This window comes from Sciurus vulgaris, assembly GCF_902686455.1.
Source record: "Sciurus vulgaris genome assembly, chromosome: 11".
NCBI lineage: Eukaryota > Metazoa > Chordata > Mammalia > Rodentia > Sciuridae > Sciurus > Sciurus vulgaris.
In genome coordinates, this window is record NC_136472.1 from 106070239 (window position 1) to 106091964 (window position 21726).

The following is a 21726-nucleotide window of genomic DNA, read 5'->3' on the forward strand; positions in this document are numbered from 1 at the left end:
AATGACTATGTTCACTAAACACGGAAAATTTTCTTAAGCTAATTAGAGGCGGCTTCTCTCAGAATGGATATATGGAACTTATCTAACTGTGGCTTATTTTAATCAGGCAGAGTACAAGTATATTAATTGTTCTCAGCCAATACTAACAAATTATCTTTTTATGCCTTTACTAACCATAGAAACATGATATAATTTTCCACACCGGAGACCATGAAAGGTATCCAATTCCTAGGGCTAAGCAATATAAGAATTTGAGTTCTATGGATTTCAAATATATAGGCCACAGGCAGAGTGTGATGGACAGGGAGTATAACAAGCAACACTTGGTAAAGAAGGCCAAATTCCATGTTTATAGTATGTTCTAAAAAAGAAGAATCAGTTCATTTTCCTTATTAGAAGTCAGGTTACTAGGCTGCTATATATGTGAAAAGGGTAGGGAGAGGAAGTGAAGAATGTCTTGTTGTTAAACTCATTTCCTCCTAAGAGATTTCCTTTTACATTATGTTTTAGAGATGATGAGTGGGTCACAGAGGATGAGGAAAATGCTGACAGGATGGGGAAGGTAGTGACAGAAGGGACTTTAAAATACATTAAATTTTGATAATCATATAGTCGTATTTTCTATATCACAACAAGGCTGTGGGGGTACTAAAAATAATCTCAATTTCTACAGTAGCATGTTGGCTTTAAATAAAAACAAATGTCTAGAGCAGTAACAGTAGCAGTGGGAATGCTGACATAAGACAAACAATAACTATGTAAAGGAGCCTCTGTTTTCTGAAGTGAGTTAGTACTAACAGACTCATATAATGGAATGGCTAGGTCTCCTGTCCTTGAGTCCCTGCTGTTGTCACTAGACCTATGTGAGGTTTCAGCTTTGTAATGCTGGGCACAACTGCCTGATCATCTGTAAATGAGTAATAATGTAATCTTAAATGTTGTTTGGAAGCACAAAAACATCTATAAACTGTTCGATTCAGTGTAGAAATTACTTGATAACATTATGAAGAACATTATCATCCATGGGCCAATTTCATTTGCAGAATTTCTAGACTCTTTATGATTCTTTAGTCTTTATAGATGCCTTTTGGCTTTTCCACTTCTAATTCAAATATTCCCAAAGACAAAAAGGAATGAAGACAAGAGAGATGATTATATTACTTATGTGAAGCTCTGTTTCTGTTACCAAATCTGGTAGAATACTGAGACTTAAGCAGGAATGTTTTTGACTAAATGTTAATTTTAATCCTCTAAACCAGGGGAGCAAACAATGTTCCCTGGGAAAAGTCTGGCTTTCTATCACTTTTTGTGTAGCCTGTGAGCCAAGTATAGTTTTTGCTTTTTAAAAAAGTTGAAAAACAATTCAAAGAGGGTGAAGCTAGTGATATATACAATTAAGTTGAAAATTTATTGTCCACACCCCACTCAATTGTTGAAGTACTCTGTAGCTGCTCTTGCTTCACATTCCATGCAGAGTTGAGTAACTGAGACAGAGGTGCTATGTAGGTGCTCTCATTACTTTGCCCTGCTTCCTTATGGCACCACAAATTGCAATGAGTCTATTATATCTCAATAGTGTTTCAAGAGCCAAATGAACCATGATACTACAACACCTTATTTTTTCTATTACTTATCATACTGAAACAGGAGAAAAATGAACTTTTGAATGAACAGTGAAGTGTGGATGACTCTGTTATTGAATTAAATGGCAAAGCACTGAGCTTACTAAGTAATGGTATAATACCTATAGTAAAAAAATATACTATGTCAACTTTACCAGATTAAACTCACATCAATATATCCTAATGTTACCAGACTAAGAACTAGTTACAGTATTTCCAACTCATAAGAAAGCAAATGATAAGAAAAATTAGAATATTCACAATGGAAATGTCTCATCATTGCAGAATTTCTTCACAAAAATAAAAAATGAAAATGAGACTACAACAAAAGAAGTTTCAAAGTGGCTTATATGCTACTCAATTCAAGGAAAATCATTTACCAATGGTGAGTTGATTTAAATATTGCATGCTTGTAGTAAATGAAAAAACGTATCCAGAGAAACTAAATTTAAGATTATTAGTGTTTTGATGAGAATTGATTAAACCACTGAGGACATTAGAGTAATATCAATAGTAAACTAAATAAAAAATGACTTTCCTTTGCTCTTGATGAATGACAGTCATACTTTTATTCAAGAAGTAAATGCTGAGTTTGAGTGACTAAAGAATTAGTTACGTCTGCACAGGATAACTACAGGAGAAAATTTTTCAAAGAATTTAAGAAAACAATAATTCAGTACCATCTGATGTAGAATCTACTAAGTATATGAGACGGTGGTGAAAATGTATGAAAGAGATGTAATTTGATAATTACAGAGTTTGTGAAAATTTAAAGAATTTAATACCTATGGCTATTCTGTGTTATATTGATCAGTGGTACTGCATGGAAAGTTTCTGAAACTCCCACATAATACTGGATCAGTAGTGTCAACAGTGAACTTCACTTACTCTTATGGACTTAATCGCTGTCAATTCTGTGAATATTTGTGAAAACACAAAGCAAGCTAATTTTTGGCTTATCACACAACTTTTGAATGGCTCAGCAGTGATAGTTTTATAGTGTTATTTTGAATTTAGAACTATGACTCAACTTTTTATGAATGAGAAGAACTACCCTCAACCACTACTATTGAACTACTACTGGATATCTCTGTAAATATTTCTTAATGAATTCAACTTAAAATTACTAAGGCAAATCTATGCCTATATATAAAACTTTAACTGCCGTAAATTTTAAAACAATGAATGTTTAGTCACAAGTAATGTCAAGTTTCTTCATATATAGAAGTTAAAACATGAAGTAAGCTCTCGATTCCCACTCACTTTCAGCAAATGAATTTTATGAGCTCGAACTAATTTCAGCAGTGTTTTACTAATCTTGATGCAAGAGGCAAAGGAAATTTCAATATCTCAAAATCCATTTATCTGTGTAATTGAGGAATTTACATTGCTAGTGATTAATCTGCAATGGAATGATATGTTAAAGGGCAAATATCAAGAGGAGACTCTAAGAAAATTATACAAATGCCATTCAAGAGAAACATACACAATTAAAATTATGCATGCAGAATGGTATCAGTACTTGGCAGTATTTATTGTGTAAAAAGGTGTTTTTTAAAAATATTTTTTTGTCATGGATATTTATTTATTTATGCAGTGCTAAGACTGAACCCAGTGCCTCACACATGCTAGGCAAGCACTCAACCACTGAGCTACAACCGCAGCCCTAAAAAGGTATTTTTAAAGATGAAATATAAAATGTTCATTATAGATGAGAAAGAGCATTTACCATCAGTTTTGTTATCACTCCAAAAAATTCTTATCATTAATAGGCCTGTATTATATTTTACTCAATTATATTTTAAATTCCATCAATAAAAAATTTGTGAAATTTGGTTTTCTGATTAGTTACTTAAGCATCTACATAATATCCTCATCGTGCTGTATCAATTGGATCTCACAGATAAAAGAGTTTTAAAAGAATTTCATCAGTATTCTTTGTACTGAAGTTCAAATTTTAATATCAGTGGGGGAGGCTGCAAGATGGTGGAATAGAGGTATCACTTTCCTAGTGGCTCCGAGGTGTAAACCAAGAAAAGTAGACAGGCAGCTTTTCAAAAAGGTGGGTGAATGATCAAGAATTAGGGGGGGCTTTACTGGAATTTAATACTAGATACTTGAAACACTCTGGGGACTCTGGAGATCTTGTATAAAAAAATAAGGGGGGAAAGATCCCCAGCTCCACAGCTGCTAAAGGCGCAAGACAGAACAGTCCCTACGTGAACTGCAGTAAAGCAATAAAGGCATTAAAGGAACCCCCATTCTCAGGAAGACTGAGGTGTGTCAGGGTATGGAGAGCTTAGAGATAGGGATATTGCTCCAAAAAACAGTGAGCTGTGCTGTGCAGTATCTGTATGGAAAGGAAGTCGCCATCTCTCTTGGCAGCATGCATGGAGGACAGCAGAAGGAACCATTCTGAGCAGTGGCATGGGGGATAGCAGCTGGGGGAGCTGATTACAGGCAGACCTGAGTTTGGCCTGAAATACCAGCCAGGCAAACCCACACAGCATGACAGCATGAGTACCTAAGTGAACAGGAGAAAATCAAGCATGGAGAGAGGTTTATACAGGGGCATACTGGTTGCGAAAACCCACCTGGCTCCTCTGTCCCCTTCCAATCTGGCTGCTTGCAGGAGCAGCTGGGAGAGAAGACCCTGACTAGAATTTGAAAGGTCAGGGGCAGGAGATGGAGTTCAAAAACTGAATGGGAGAACAGGCATCATGGGGTCCACAGGTGAAGTAATGGGCTAAGAACAGGCTCCTGTACCACATAAGTGGAACCCAAAGGAGATTCCTGGGGTGCAGTCGTCCAGGCTGGACTGGCAATCGCTGGACCTTGGAGGTATGCTACCTTAAAATTTACAGATATATTGGCACCCAGCAAAGACACCAGAGACCAGAGCATACCTAAACCTATACCCCGCCTCCAGGAACTCCACCTCTAGGACTAACCCTCTCACCCTAGCAACCATCCTGAGGGTGGAGGAGCTAGCATTAAACTCTAGACAACCCCACCTAACTGAGAAAGGAAGCTGAGAATCTCTAAATCCAATGGAATGACTATTGAATTTTTCATTGAAATCCTTTTTTTTTTTTTCCCTTTCTCACATTTCTACCACTTTTGAAACCAAGTATTTTTCATGCATCAGTTAGAGGACTGGGATCTCTGAAGAATATATTACAGTTTTATTGTGTATTCTTTTTACTTTTTTCTATTTTTAATTTTTTCTTTTAATTTTTACTATATATATGTATGTGTATATATGTATGTATATATATATAAATAATATATATATATATTCCTCTTACTTATCTGTTTCCCTGTCTTCTCTTTCTCTTTTCTCCTAACAGCCAACCTCTGTTAATTCCTCTTTTACTCTTCCTGTAATATTTTATTTCTATCTTCTCTCCTCCTTCCTCATAAACATCACATCCTACACAACACTGTTCTCTTTGTCCACCATTTGAAATTGTAAGCCCTTTTGCAAACTTACTATTTATATTGTTGACAATTGAACACATCGTTTCTGTTTATTCCAACAAAACTGCAGATGTCTCAATAAGAGCTATTTGGTTTAAGACTACATATTGTTGCACTGGGTGCTGTTATTATTTGTCTGTCCATTAAAGACAAGGTACTAGAAACCTTTAGGGACACTATAAGTCTGTAGGGCAAAAACTGTACTGCCTTAGATCCACACTGCTAGATGGGAAGACACAAAAATAACATGAAAAACCAAGGGAAAAAATCATTCCAAACAAACAAAGATGCTTCAATAATAATCCATTGACAGCACAAAGAAATGTGAGAGAAGGAGTTTAGAAAGTATAGTTGAACTGATTTGTGACATAAAGGATGATGTAAGGAGTGAAATCAGAGACAAAATTTAGGAGATGGAAGATCACTTCAATAAAGAGAAAGAGAGATTCTGAAAAGAAATCAAGCAAAATCCTTGAAATGAAGGAAGCAGTAAACCAATTAAAAATTCAGTGGAAAGCATCACCAACATACTAGACCACATGGAAGATAGAACCTCAGGCAATGAAGACAAAATAAATAATCTTAAAAATAAGAGTTGATCATGGAAAGAAGATGTTAAGAAACCATGAACAGACCTTCCGAGAATTATGGAATAATATTAAAAGACCAAATTTAAGATTTACTGGGATAGATGAAGGTGCAGAGATACAACCAAAATAATGTACAAACTGTTCAATGAAATAATATCAGAAAATTTCCCAAATCTAAAGAACAAAATGGAAAATCAAATACAAAAGGATTACAGGATCCCAGATGTACAAAATAACAAAGGACCCACACCAAGACACATTATACTGAAAATGCCTAACATACAGAATAAGGACAGAATTTTAAAGGCTGTGAGAGAAAAATATCAGATTGTGTATAGGGGGAATCAATTCAGATCCAGACCCTCAAAGTTAGGAGGTCCTGGAATAATATATACCAAGCTGTGAAAGAAAATGGATGCCAACAAAGAATTCCATATTCAACAAAAAGTTAAGCTTCATATTTGAAGATGAAATAAAAACCTTTCATGATAAAAGTTAAAAGAATCACAACCAGAAAGCCTGTACTACAAAATATTATCCATGAAATATTCCGTGAAGATGAAATGAAAAAAAAAGTAAAAACCAGCAAAGAAAGGAACTACACTAAAGAACAGTCAATCAAAGGATAAATTAATTAAAATTAATAATCAGAAGTAAACCAAATGAATGGGAATACAAATCATATCTCAATAACCTTGAACATTAATGGCCTAAACTCATCAATTAAAAGACAGAGACTGATAGATTAAAAAAGAAGACCCATCAATATGCTGTCTCCAAGAGACTTATCTCATAGGCAAAGGTATCCATAGACTAAAGGTGAAAGGATGAGTAAAATATCACATGGATGGCGTAGACAAGCAGGGGTTTCTATTCTTATATCACATACAGTGAACTTCATGTCAGAGTTAATCAGAAGGGACAAAGAAGGACATTTCATATTGCTTAAAGGAATTATACATCAACAAAACATAACAATTGTAAATACTTATGCCCCAAACGATGGAGCATCTACGTACATCAAATAAACCCTTCTCAATTTCAAGAATCAAATAGACCACAACAAAATAATACTGGGTGAGTTTAACACACCTCTCTCATCACTGGATAGATACTCCAAACAAAAACTAAACAAACTACAGAACTAAATAATACAATCAATAATTTAGACTTAACAGACATATAGAATATTTCATCCATCAGCAAGCAAATATACTTCCTTCTCAGTAGCACATGGATCCTTCTCTAAAATGGACCATATCTTAAGCCCAGAGCAACTCTTAGCAAATACAAAAAAATAAGAGATAATACCTTGCATTCTATCAGATCATGATGGAATGAAATTAGAAATCAACAATAAAATAAAAAATAGAAGTTACTCTAACACCTGGAGACTAATATGCTACAGAATGACAAATGGATAGCAAAAGAAATCAGGGATGAAATAAAAAATACTTAGAGATAAATGAGAATAGCAATACAACATATCAAAATCTGATGGATACTATGAATGAAGCACCAAGAGTAAAGTTCATTGCATTGAGCTCATTTGTTAAAAAAATAAAAAAATCAAGAAATAAATGATCTAACATTACATCTCAAAGTTTGAGAAAAAGAATAAATCAACACCAAAAGCAGAAGACAGGAAATAATTAAAATCAGAGCTGTCAATGAAATTGAGACAAAAGAAACACTTCAAAAAATTGAAAAAAAGTTGGTTCCTTGAAAAAATAAATAAAACTGATAAATCCTTAGCCATAATAATGAAAAGGGAAAACTCGAATTATGAAAATTTGTGATGAAAAAGGAAATATCACAATAGACAAATGTAGACAATCAGAAACTATCTTGAAAATTCATACTCTAATAAATGAGAAAATATAGAAGACACTGACAAATTTCTATAGACATATGACCTATCTAAACTGAATCAGGAAGACATACACAATTTAAACAGATCAATTTCAAGCAATGCAATAGACGATGCCATCAAACGCCTACCAATTAAGAAGAGCCTAGGACCAGATGGGTTTTCAGCTGAGTTCTACCAGAACTTTAAAGAAGAACTTACACCAATACTCCTTAAATGCTTCCATGAAATAGATAAGGAAGGAAACCTTCCAAACTCATTGTATGAAGTTAGCATCACTCTGATCCCAAAACCAGACAAAGACACAACAAAGAAAGAAAACTTCAGACCAATATCCCTGGATGAACACAGATGCAAAAATTTTCAATAAAATTCTGGTAAATTATATCCAAAAACATACAAAAAAGATAGTGCACCATGATAAAGTGGGGTTCATCCTAGAGATACAAGCAAGGTTGATTGAACACCTGGAAATCAATAAACATAATTCATCACATCAATAGACTTCAAGACAAAAATCATATGATTATCTCAATAGATGCAGAAAAAAAATTTGACAGAATATAGCACCTCTTCATGTTCAAAACACTGGAAAAACTGGGGATAGTAGGAACATACCTCAACATTGTAAAAGCTTTATATGCTAAGCCCAACATTGTAGATGTTCAGAGACAGGTTTGCTGAGGGTGAGGACGAACGATGCCTACCCTACCTAGCCTTACCCAGTGTGCTAAACTCAGGCATCGGAGATCGAGCTCTGAAGGCACGGACCTAATTTTATTTAGGGTTGCACAGGACATATATAGGCACATTATTCAATCAGGTTAACACACTTGTTAAAGCATAACAGAGTCAGTCTATGGGTGAACTATACTATATGTTGAGGGTCCAGGTAGTGTAAACAAACTAAGCATGCCTAAGCAATTCTGCCCAGCAAAAGGTCTGAGACAAAGGATTGGGGGAATGGCAAGCTCCAGCACACAGCATGAGGTGAGGCAGCACGGGTGAGCTCACATCACAGCTTTCTGTGATGCATGTCAGAACGAGGCCTCCCCTCAGCTCAAACTCAGCCTCAGCGACTGCAAAGACCTTCATTCCATGGCGAATCTTTACCATTACCTCAGTTTCTCTGTTCAGACTATTTGGCTTACTCAGACCATGGTGTCAATGACTGCTGTCAGATAAGCTTGAGGAATGTTCCCTACACAACATAATTTGAAATGGAGAAAAATTTGAAAGCATTCCCTGTAAGAACTGGAACAAGACAAGGATGTGCTCTTTCGCCACTTTTATTCAACATCATCCTTGAAACTCTAGCCAGAGAAATTAGAAGAAAGAAATTAAAGGGATACAAATAGGAAAAGAAGAACTCAAACTATCACTATTTGTTGACAACAGGATTTTATATTTAGAAGACTCAAAAAATTCCACTTCTAGAACTAATAAATGATTTAATAAATTAATAAATAATTTCAGCAAAGCAGCAGGATATAAAATTAATGCCCAGAAATCAAGTGTATTCCTATACATCAGTAATAAATCCACTGAAAGAGAATTTAGGAAAATTACCCCATTCATAATGGCCTCAAAAAAAATTTGGGAATCAATCTAACAAAAGAGGTGAAAGACCTCTACAATGAAAACTACAGAACACTAAAGAAAGAAATTGAAGAAGACTTTAGAAGATGGAAAGATCTCCCATGCTCTTGCATAAGCAGAATTAACATTGTCACAATGGCCATACAACCCAAAGTATTAAACAGATTTAATTCAATTCCTATTAAAATCCCAATGACATTCTTCATAGAAATAGAAGAAACAATCATGAAATTCATTTGGAAAAATAAGAGACCCAGAATAGCCAAAGGAATTCTTAGCAAGAAAAGTGAAGCAGGCATCATTATAGTTCCAGACTTTAAAAAAAATTTTTTTTTTAGTTGTAGATGGACACAGTACCTTTATATTTATTTTTATGTGGTGTTGAGGATCGAACCCAGTGCCCCACACATGCCAGGAAAGTACTCACACTGAGTCACAAACCCAGCCCACAATATCAGACCTTAAATTATAATACAAAGATGGAGTAACAAAAATGGCATGGTATTGGCATCAAAAAAAGACACATAGACAAAAGATACAGAAAAAAATTGCAGTTATCTCATACTAGACAAAGGCACCAAAAACATACATTGGAGAAAAGACAGCCTCTTCAACAATGGTGCTGGGAAAACTGGATATCCATATGTAACAAAATGAAATTAAACCCCAATCTCTCACCCTGCACAAAGTTCACCTCAAAGTGGATCAAGGACTGAGGCCCTAGAATAGATTCTGTGCGTACTACAAAAAAAAAAAAAAAAATGTAGGTCCAAATCTCTACCATGTTTACCTAGGAACTGACTTCCTTAACAAGACTCCTAAAGCATAATAAGTAAAATCAAGAATCAATAAATGGGATGGTTATCAAACTAAAAAGCTTCTTCACAGCAAAGGAAACAATAAAAAACGTGAAGAGAGAGCCTACAGAACGGGAGAAAATCTTGCCACCTGCACCTCAGATATAGTATTAAGATCCAGGATATATAAAGGACTCAAAAAACAACTCCAAGAAAACCAAATAACCCAATCAATAAACATGCTAAGGAGACGAACAGACTTCACAGAAGAAATACAACTGATTGACAAATATATGAAAAAATGTTCAACATCTCTAGCAATTATAGAGAAGCAAATCAAAACTACACTGAGATTTCATCTCACTCCTGTCAGAATGGCAATTATGAAGAATATAAGCAATGCCAGGCAAGGTGGCACACACCTGTAATCCCAGCAGTTCGGGAGGCTGAGGCAGGAGGATCCCAAGTTCAAAGCTAGCCTCAGCAAACTTAAGGTGCTAAGTAACTCAGTGAGACCCTGTCTCTAAATAAAATACAAAACTGGGTAGGGGATGTGGCTCAGTGGTCAGGTGCTCCTGAGTTTAATCCCTGGTATATCCATACCCACTACCCCACAAATAAGAAAGCATACATACAACAAAAAATGTTGGTGAGGGCATGGGGGTAAAGCTGGTGGGACTGCAAATGGGTGCAACCGCTCTGGAAAGCAGTGTGGAGATTCCTCAGAAAACTCAGAATGGAACCACCATTTGACCCAGTTATCCCACTCCTTCGTTTATACCCAAAGGACTTAAAATCAACATACTACAGTGGCACAGTCACATCAATGTATATAGCAGCTCAATTCACAATAGTTAATCTATGGAACCAAACTAGGTGCCCTTCAGTGACTGAATGAATGAGTAAAATGTGGTATTTACACAATGGAATATTATTCATCCTTAAAGAAATATGAAATGATGGCCTTTGCCCCATAAATGGAGGGAGTTGGAGAATAGCATGCTAAAGTAAAATAAGCCAATCCCAAAGAACCAAAGGCTGAATTTTTTCTTTGATATGCAGTTGCTAATTCACAAAGGGTGCGGGCTGGGGAAGAATAGAGGTACTTTGGATTAGACAGAGGGGAATGAAGGGAGGGGGCACGGGGATAGAAGGATAGTAGAATGAATTGGACATTATTACACTATGTGCATAAATGATTACATGACTAGTGTTTAATTCTACATCATGTACAACCAGAAGAATGAGAGGTAATACTCCATTTATGATGTTTCAAAATGCATTCTATATTGAAAAAATAAGTGGTTCACCTATAATTTTTAATTACACAGGTGATCTGGACCTTAGCTTTGGCAGCAGTGGCAAGTATTCATTCCATTCCATATGCCATTACCACGAATCATTTAAAGTGGCAACTACTACTACCCTAACTTCTAATAAACAGGAACAAAGCAGAAATGCCTGAAATTCAACTGAGCCAGTCAATGGCAAAATTGGGCAAAATCCTTAAGATTACTGACCTGTGATTATTAGATTAATTAAACCAAACTGACATGAGAAATTGTTTTGATAGAACATGGGTATAAAGTTAGAACAGTCAGATAATATTCTTCTCCTCAGCTAACAGACCCATTAATTTGTTCATTTAACAGTATTTATTGAATGTTTATTTATATATGCTAGGTGCCATTCCAGGTGCTGGAAACAATGGACTAGAATATCTGCCTTCTTATTTTAATGCAAGGAACCCATATCACTGTAGCACCCTCAAAATGGCCCATGGATGTGAGCAAATGACCTTAGAATCCAAAATTTAATTTACCATTATAGGAGAGAAAATGATGACTAGTGAAAGATAACTGACTTAACTGACAACTTCAGTAAAGTATAAAGTTTGAGGCAAAGTCATTCACAGAAAATGGCAAGGTTGTCTGTGCATGTGGAAGGGTGTGTGTGTGTGTATAAAACAGGCCAAAGAATTCAAATGGTATACATCTCAAGAAAACAAAGTTAAGACTGCCTGGCTAACATGGAGTGGGCATTTGAGGTCTGTCATTAGTGATACCAACTACTCTTCTGGTATATGATATTCTCCAGCAGTGCTCAGAGTTCATTGAGGGATGGAATGTTATTAGGAGTATAGCAAAGTAGGAAGAAGGATGAAGAAAGCCAAGGTTATCTGCAAAGACTATCATGATAACCATGGAATTTAAGTTGGATATGGAGGGAAGAGTAAAGATAGGAGGGAACTAATGAATGGAGAAAGTGGTAGAGCTCAATAGGTTGGAAAGAGAAAGAATATGAGCTTCTATAAAGGAAAAAGAGAATGAACAGAGGGTGAATGAAGAGAAGAAAGGGCAGTTACAACTTGCCCAATAAAAAGTCAAAATCTTGAATCAAAGGAATGAATAGTTAAATAAGTTTCACACTTAAGTTGCAATTATTTCAAAAACTAGTTATTTTAGTATGAAAATAAAAATATAAATTAACTAAAAATGCATTAGAGGAGGTTGGTGTGTATTAACACTTAAAGCAAGGAAAACCTTTATAATGAGTAAAGATTTAATTTGTTTATCTTCTCTAAGTTTGGATAGCTACATACAAATTTTTCTTAAAGTAGGCTCAGTATGCAATGAGGTTAAAAACAGTATCAGCTACTTTTTCATTAATGCTACATCAATTGGATCACACACAGATAAGTTTCAGAATTTCATCTGGCATTCAGTTGATGCTAATAATCCAAAATATGGCAGGGGGTGGTCTCAGTGATCTCTCAAGGTCCATGCTTTCTCTTAAACTTATTACTCATCTGTAAAAGGCAATGCCACTATGTCACTGTTCACTAGTTCCTCAGAAGGTTCAAATTGACAAAGGCAGTATCGATTTTCTATCACACACTTTTTGGTACCCATTTTTTGCTTCTTATACAATTTTACTTTCAGACGCTTACAGCTCAAGCTTGGGTTAGGGGCAAATTATGGTGCTCTTATGTTGAACATCACTGTTACCATAGTAGAGCCTATATTATAAGGTAGGTAAGAGAGAGATGTTTTCACAGGGAATATATGTATCAGATGAGTAAGCTAAGAAGAGACTTCTTTAGAAATCACATTAGTATTCTCATACTATCAGTACCAAGATCCAGGTAAGGCATCACAGTCTTCAGACACACATACTGACAACCTCCATTTTATAATGTGACCATTTAGGGGGAACACACAGTGCAGTGTGTTAAGAGTACAAAGAAAGCATTGAAACACCTGCAGCACTGCCTGTGCCTTTGACTCTGCACTGGGCCTAAGGTTAAAGGGGAAAGAATGGTGAAGAAAGAAGGGGCTGACTATATTGTTATTTGCTGCTGGATATAAGTAAATGATGACTGTTGCTGACTTATAAAACTATCCTTTTTTCTAACATGCCAACTTTTCTTTTTAAAACACCTATTAGAAAATTCAAAAGAAAATATTTCACATAGGTGAAAGTGTGGTTTGGGCCTTTGTATAAATTCATGTTCAAGAACGAAAACTCTGGCTGAGAGAAGGCTCTGTGAAGGAGGAGAAACAACTCACCACTCAGTTGCTGGGCCACAGCCAGTCGGCTGGGCTTCAGGATGAACTGACACTGCATCTCTCGGGGCAGCTGTTCCATAAGGAAGGGCTCTTGCAGGTTGGAAGGGGAGGCAGAATCCTTTGATCCCTGTGTGAGGAGTACAGTGTCTCGAAGATGGCTCATTTTAATTCCATAGGGATATTCATGCCCTATAAAGAGAAAAATCTAAATGTAGACTTCAGGTTGATTAGTACTATGAACATGTTTGCCACAAACTGAAATGTACTGCAATTTACCCCTGGGACTTTTAGAATAAAGAATCCTTTTGTTGACTGAATGACCACCATGCACATGTGGACCCACTGAAATATTTTTATGGGGAGAGGGGAAAGGGGAGAAAATTTAATGAATATCTTATTTCAAATGATTGCATGGAAAGTGAATCTTACATAACAAAAATCTTATAGTTCAAAATTCAGTGCAGAAAATGATTGCATGGATCAGTTTGAGTTGCATAATGGATTCTTTCTATGTTTGTATCTAACATTTGAAGGTATTTTGAGTTTCTTCTTTGATACTAATAGATCTGTCAATCTTCAGCAAATGTATGGTTGCTCTTGGCTTCAAATTCATGATTTAAAATATTTACTCTACCTATCACACAAGTATTATGAGGATCAAATAAGTCAATACTAGTGGCTAATATTTAAATAGGGACAAAGAACTACATATGTCAAATATTACTACTACTATTATTCCACATGTTCATTGAAAAAAGATATTTTATTAGTTTTTATTAATTATAAAATCAGTTACTCGAGAGCCTTGGGACTAATTTGTTTGATTTATGCTTTCCTCCCAGTGCTGTGCTAGTTTGGTGTTCATAGACAATAATCAGAAGGAAGACTGCTGAAGATTAGAAACACAGACACGGGTAACAAGGAACTTACAAACTATAAAAATTAAATGTTGGAGATATGGCTGCAATGTGATTTTTGCTCTCCAATACTCTAAGGAAGTATCCCTTTATAATTCTCAAGTAATGTCATGTTACTGACATTTTAAATACACAGAGTAAGTTCTCTTCTATTCTTATCACTGAATGTAACTTAATGAAATCTTACTCTTCCTTTCTATATGACATAGGCATACAATGTAAATGTTGTTAATATTTCTCCATTTTAGTATTTTCCAGGGATTAAGACAAAATGGCTTCTATTCCAACAATAATATAAAATTCATTTATCAAATACCCAGCTACTAATGTACAATTGTTACAAGTCAAATTTAAAAATATAATCAAAAAAATCACAGGTATATCACATCCCATGATTTTTCAGTAAGAGTTGGTAATGAAATTTGAAACTTTTTAAGTTACTATCTACCTAGATTTAATGAATTTGTTAAAATAACTATTGTAAGTATATATTTGATTTTTTAAAGACAACTTTCATTGTTGCTCACTTTTACAAAAATGACAAGATAAAAAAAATCTGAAGTGCGATCAATTTTGCCTGCAGTTCTTTCCATAACAACTTTCTATATTCTAAGTCTAAGGATTAGAATATGTTACTTCACAGAAAAGTTTGGCTTTAGAAGACTCAGATTACTTGAAACAGTCTGAATTATATAACAGCAATCATCATTGACAAGGAAATAATTACATGAGATAATGCATATGACATGCATGCTTTAAACAATGTTGAACAAATCATCATCTCAAAGAGCTGCTATAGACACTGTCCCTTATTTTAATTTCCGTATTTCTATGGCAATGAATGAAACTACTTATCAAGAAATATTTTTTAGGTAATTAATTAAAATAAGGTGAAATGTAACCTATTAATAATTCCCCAAAACAAAGGCTAAAAATTTGGCTAGAGAAATAGTAGTTAGTAAATTAGTGAGGACTTTTTAGGAGTCACACAGGTTTAATCTCATTTTCTTTGATACCTAGGAGAGATCCGGGCACAGATGGGTATTACAGAGGTCCTATCCATAGATTAAGATGCATGATTGGATTAAGGTCTTCTACCGAGGCAATGCAATAGGATGTAAGGAAGGGAATAGGAATTTTCAGAAATGAATATTCATTGCTTTCTTACAGAAATAACTAGCTTGGCAAGATTAATTTTGTCATAAGGTGAAAAAAAAACAAAGGAAAACCTACATTTGTTTTCATAACTACACCATTAGTTAAGTAAAAAGGTAAGATTGTCTAGCACATAGCAAATACTTAACAGACATTTAATAAATGCACAACCCCTGAGATTTACAAGTATTTAAGCTTAGAACCATATGACCAGTTCTGAGACACTTAGAGTTATAATTAAAACATAATGCTGTTTTAGATTTTCACAGAAACTTACCAATGAGTGGGTATGGTGCAGCTTCTTTTCCAGAATTGACCCATAACTGGTAATCTCTCTCAGAGCCCTAGGAGGTAAAAGAATTAAAAGTCACAATAAATTATCTATGTCTAGTACTTGAATGAAGACATATTATTTGGCATTTTTAAGCTTTTCAGGTTTCTGGGGTAGTGGATATTATTATTTTTTTAAAGATGGCAGTACTGAATCCTACAACCCATCTCCCATACCCTGAAAGAACATGGGGATTCTACATTCCCACCAATTGACATCTAAGGATCCACAAACTGTAATGGAATTGGACCTTTACTATATAGGTAAGCCCATGGAATGTGAAATTGTAGCCAGGCCCTTTTACACAGAACAAATGTCTTGGTTCTAAAAAGTTAATCTTTTCTTTAGAGTCCTCACTACTATAATGTCTCTGTACTTCTCAAAGAATGCAACATGCCTCTGCAAAGACAACCTGTTATCTAGAAAGTCACAAACAGTGCTGTATCTATGATTAAAAAGTAAAATCCCAGAGGTTGATTATTAGAATGACGAAAAGATTTTGAGAATATGAGTTATTAGCAGTCGTACTGGCTTTAGTTTGGGCAAGTCCAGTCCTGGAACAGAAAGGATAAGAATTCTATCTAGAGACTAGCCCCAGTTAAGGAAAACAATAAAATTGTTCACTAGCAGAATTTAAACCCAGCAATACTATAAATCACACTTGAAAGAAATAAAACTTTGCTGAGTCCTCTGGGATAAAGCAAAATATTTTAAATGGAAGCTAGAACAAAAATAGTCAACTCTGTTAGCAATATTTCAAATACTTGTCTTTAACTTCTAATAAAAAGTCATAGCCCCCCCCTTATAGAGGGCCCAGGATATACAGAATACCATACAAACTGCTCCTTGCCCATCCCCTAACAAAAGAGTAAGAACAATCTAATCTTTTTATGTAGTCTGAAAACACTATAAAAATCTGTTATAACAGTTAAAACAAATAGCCTCAATTCCTAATTAAATTAATATAACTTTGTGTTTGAGCAGATTTATCACCTTATTTAAAGAAAAATACACAAAAGAAATTGAGTCATATATTATTTTTGTAGGTAAGAAATCAATGTAAATGTGCCTGCTTTACCTGGTGTAAATAAAATTTAATTACATTTTAAATGTTACTAAATTTTACTAATGAATCATATTTCTTATCTTGAATTTTGGTTACCCTGAATTCTTTTTATATGGTTTACTAAATTTCTTTTAGTTTTTATTTTTAAATTTTTTACAGACTGCATTTCCTTCTACATAATCTAAAGTTCCTCCATTCTTCTCTCACTCCCCAGTGGAACATTGTGTAAGAGAAAATATAAATTCAATGATGTCTTAAATGTGTCATGTCATAACTTAGTAATGTTTTGGGCTGGGGAGATAGCTTAGTTCATAGAGTGTTTGCCTTGCGAGCACAAGGCCCAGGGTTCGATCCCCAGCACCGCCAAAAAAACAAAAACCACATAACTTAGTAATGTTTTAATAATAGATAATCTCACTAAAAAATAATGTTCCAGTACTTTCCTTAGTTTTTTCATCTGTAATGGTTTAGATATGAAGTGCCCTTGAAATCTGTGTGAGAAGTGCAAGAATTTGTGGAGATGAAATGATTAGATTTTGAGAGATGGAACCTCATCAGTGGATTAATCTATCAGGATGGATTAATTGGGTGATAACTATAGACAGGTGGGATAAGGCTAGCAGAGGTTAGGGCACTAGGGGCATGTCTTTGGAGTGTACAATTTGCCCTGTGAGGGGAGCTCTCACTCCACTTTATGTCATCATGTCTGAGCTGCTTTCCTCTGCCTCTCCCTTCCACCATAACGTTCTGCCTCATCTTGGGCCAAGAGATATGGAGTCAGATGATCATGGACTGATCTTCTGATACAATGAGCCAAAATAAACCTCTTCTTCTCTATGCTGCTGTTGTCCAGTCTTTTTGTCACAGTGATAAAAAGCTGACTAAAACACCACCCTTACAAAAATTACTCTTTTTGGTGTGGTGTTTGTAGAACAAACAGGGAATCAATAAAGAGAACCTTCCTAATCTCATTTCCCCTATACCTCATCTTTAAATATTCCAATCTTTCCACCAATTCTTGCCTCTGTCCCAGAGAAGGGCAGAAGCTAGAAAAAAAGAGGGGAGCGTGTGATATGTATGCCGAAGGCTTTCCAAACCCATGATCTAATTCAAAGCTATTATTTACTAGAAGAATGAACCGTCTTAACCTCAGGGCCTGCAACCAGGCAATGAGGCTCCCAGAAAATCCTTCAGAATTCACCATCATCATCTTCATTAGTATCTCTAATAACGAGCTGTCTTAGGAGAGAAGGGATAATTTACATGTAAATTACTAAATATTACTTTGAATCTACAGTATCGAAGTTTCTTTATAATTAAGAATATGTAGCATAGTAACTTACGGTTATCCCTAGCATTGATAATGACATGTTGATAACTTCACTCGCTGTATCTGAATTCATTACTGTTATAGTTTTAGACTGTAGGGGAAAAAGAAGAAGAAATATAGCTATAAATAAAAGATTTTAAGATAGGTGAACAAATAATTGATAAATGACTATCAAAGGCAAATCCCGATTTTAAGTGTGGACAGAGTAAAGCATAAGACTTAAGTAGACTGATATATTATGCCCTCTGATAAATCATTTAGGTCTCACAAAATATGAGAACTTAAGTAAGAAAAAGACTAATTATATTTCAGAGAGAGTGTATACACCCCCACTCCCAATCACACACCCACAAAAATCAGGCCATTCTTCTGCTTCACTGCTGTAATTGTATTTTCATAATGCAAAGGGAATAAAAAAGGAAGAGAGATATATTTCTATTTCTTCCTGAATACTATTCTCATAATATTTTATTTCTTTGCCTGGTATAAATTGGAATAAGAAACAGTTACAAACTACTTTTAAAACATTTATTAAGTACTTTCTATGTCTGGTCACTAAGATTTTTACTGTTGAAATCTCTAGAGGACTTAAAATTGAGTCTAGGAAAAAAATGAAAATTTTAGAAAGCTCAATTCTTTTACCAACTCTGTCTTTGAATAAGGTTATCTACAATAGCTCTGTGCTCAACTTGAGAACTGCTAGTAAAAAATAATCAAAACGAACAGAAGGATTTAAGATACATATAGAGTTCAAAGAATTCCCAAAGGGATTATACACAATGCTATGATATCATGAATAAGTTTGCTATGTACTATTTTAATTATTATCAGGTATATTGGCAATTCAGACTGTGTCTCTGATAAAGCACAAATAAAGCCTAGGTAGAAACAAAATGACATAAAAACACAAAGGATATATTACGAAAAAGTAAAGTGAAATCCACTGATAATCTGTCATATATTTTTTATTATTTCTTCCCTATGAGCCAATTAGTTGACAGAACAGACTGCTTCTAAAAGTTGTTATTAAATTTCAGTTTTTTAAAAAAAGTATTTTAAAATGCATTGATTTTTAAAAAGCATTCCTTGCTAATACCAGCAGCTTGTAAGGCTGAGGCAGGAGGATCTCAAGTTCCAGGTTAGCCTCAGTAACTTAGTGAGACCCTATTTAAAAATAAAATACTGGGATGTGGCTCGGTAGGTTAAGTGCCCTTGGTTCACGTCCTGGTACAAAAACAAACAAACAAACAAACAAACAAACAAACAAACAAACAAACAAACTCCTAGTAGCTCCAAGGATGATACAAAAGTATCTGAGGTGTTTCACAGCCCAACAGGAAGGGCCTGAAGTACCCAATCCAGAATCTGTCTTCCACCAGAATAGTACAGGAATGTTATATGCCAGGCTTTAACTTAAAATATATTTCAGAAGGGGCATTTAGCTTTTTTCTTTTTAACATGTCTGAAAGAGCTCCCATTCAGTTTAAAGAAACTCATGTTGTCTTTTGTATAGGGAAGAATCTACCCATCCAATTACTTGTTTCTAAGTAATTTTTCTTAACATTCAAAACAGTAATTACAGGAAGTATATTTTTCCCTACATACCTTTATGGGAGAGAAAACAAATGAGTTTCAGTAGAAAAAGTTTGCTGGGTAGTAAACAAATAACAAAAGAGACAAAACTGAAAATATGGGTATTCCATTCCATATTAGCAGAATTCACTGACAGATTGTGTACAACTAAAGGCAAAGGATAGATTAAAAAACAACACCCTGATTTGGGGCAATAATTCTTTGTGGATGCAGGGCTCTCTCAAAGAAACTCTTGCAAAAAAATGTACTTCAGAGAACAAAGGAGTGTCACTTCATTCTTGATTTACCCATGGTCCTAGTAGAAGTAGAGCACCCCAACTTGACCACATCTTTTGTCAAAATGAGTGGGAGATTGGTTCTTTCTCAAGCACATACCTTCCATACGTAAAGTGTTAAAAAACAAAACAAAACAGAATTTTCCATGATCTCTTTAATGTAAACCACTGCTAGAACAACTGAATCAATGTAGGTTTTTTTTTTCCCCCTGCTTTGCTATAGGAGATCTCTTTACTCTCAAACCATAAAAAATTTGAGTATTTCCCTATAGTAGTGATATCTTTAACTCAGGAACTGGTCAGAATGTTTGGTAACTTTTGCTTTTGGTCAAAACATAATTCTTTAAGCTTACATATTTTTCCACACACAAAACTATACTGTGTGACCTATGGCTGTTGTGAAGTATGATAATCCATAGTATCATAAAATATAAGTTTTTATCTTGTTCATCATTGATAACATCTTGGGTCATGTACTACAATTTCAGTCAATAAATTACACATAATAACATGGGTTAAAGACTAAACATTTAACAAGAAAAGCATTACGAGGTAGAAGCATGCCCACCCCTTAAAAATATAATTTCTCCCAGACTTTTTAGCTTTTTAACTTGAGGGATTCAATCTCTAGAAACTCAAAGAATAAACTTTCAAAACTACTTTCAATTGAAGAAGTGACAAGTTAAAAAAATTGCTTGTAGTAATAATTTTACTACAAATCTCTGCAGCTACTATTGAAAAGATGTGAGAAACATTCATGACAGAGGGAAAAGAGACATCTGACAAGTAGTATTCTTTCCAAGATTAAATGTTAAGTACTGTAGTTAATACAAATTCCTTGTTTCCTTTTCTCAGGTCTTGACTTTTCATACATACAAAGACACAAACCCAGGAAAAAGCATTTCCCTTTATATGGTATTTCCAGACACCTACCTTTTATAGCATATACATTGCCTGTCTGCCTGTCTCTTTTTTTAACCATGGAGTTTTCTGCCTTATGCAGGGACTTTGAATTTAATTTTCTGACTTAGAAACACTTACATAGGCACAATTCCCAATATCCTTGGCGAAGATTTTGAGGGGAATGCTCTTCGGGTAGTCCTTTTCTTTCTCTAGATTGATGTATCTAATCAAATGCAACGACAACCCAAAACAACACTGAGTCAGATGAAATTCGCTAATGGCTTATTTTTAAATCTATTTTATTAATATTTTCAATAGACTTATATGCTGTACTTAAAAAGACACATGAAAGACTCAGTAAAGTCAGATTACATTATGGGTTGAAAGATAAATACAAAAAATTGCAGGACATTAGGCATGAGAATCGGAAAAAAAAAAAAAATCCATGTCAAGTGAGGACTGAGAAGCAAAATCAAGTTCAGGCACCTCTGGATGACATTTTTATCCTTAAAGTCTCCTTGCCTTCTCTGAACAGGTCTGCACCTTGATAAGTACAAGAACATACATAATATTTTACTAAGCCAAACCAAAGCAAATGGTCTTTTACTTCCATTTAGTTCTCTAGTAGA

General features: G+C 34.8%; 1 protein-coding gene across 4 annotated transcripts in view; it reads right to left on the bottom strand.

Annotated features, from left to right (window-relative positions):
* The window catches only part of ARHGAP20 (Rho GTPase activating protein 20), a 121396-nt gene that overhangs the window by 17129 nt on the left and 82541 nt on the right, over positions 1-21726 (bottom strand). For 3 of the 4 annotated variants that reach the window (XM_079101580.1, XM_079101579.1, XM_079101582.1), the window contains exons 6-9: positions 21236-21320; positions 18340-18417; positions 15877-15943; positions 13528-13716 (exon numbers count right to left, since the gene is read on the bottom strand). In XM_079101580.1, the coding sequence (XP_078957706.1) occupies positions 13528-13716; positions 15877-15943; positions 18340-18417; positions 21236-21320 (419 nt within the window). The remainder of the gene's footprint in view (positions 1-13527; positions 13717-15876; positions 15944-18339; positions 18418-21235; positions 21321-21726) is intronic. The other variant, XM_079101581.1, reaches the window with a different exon arrangement.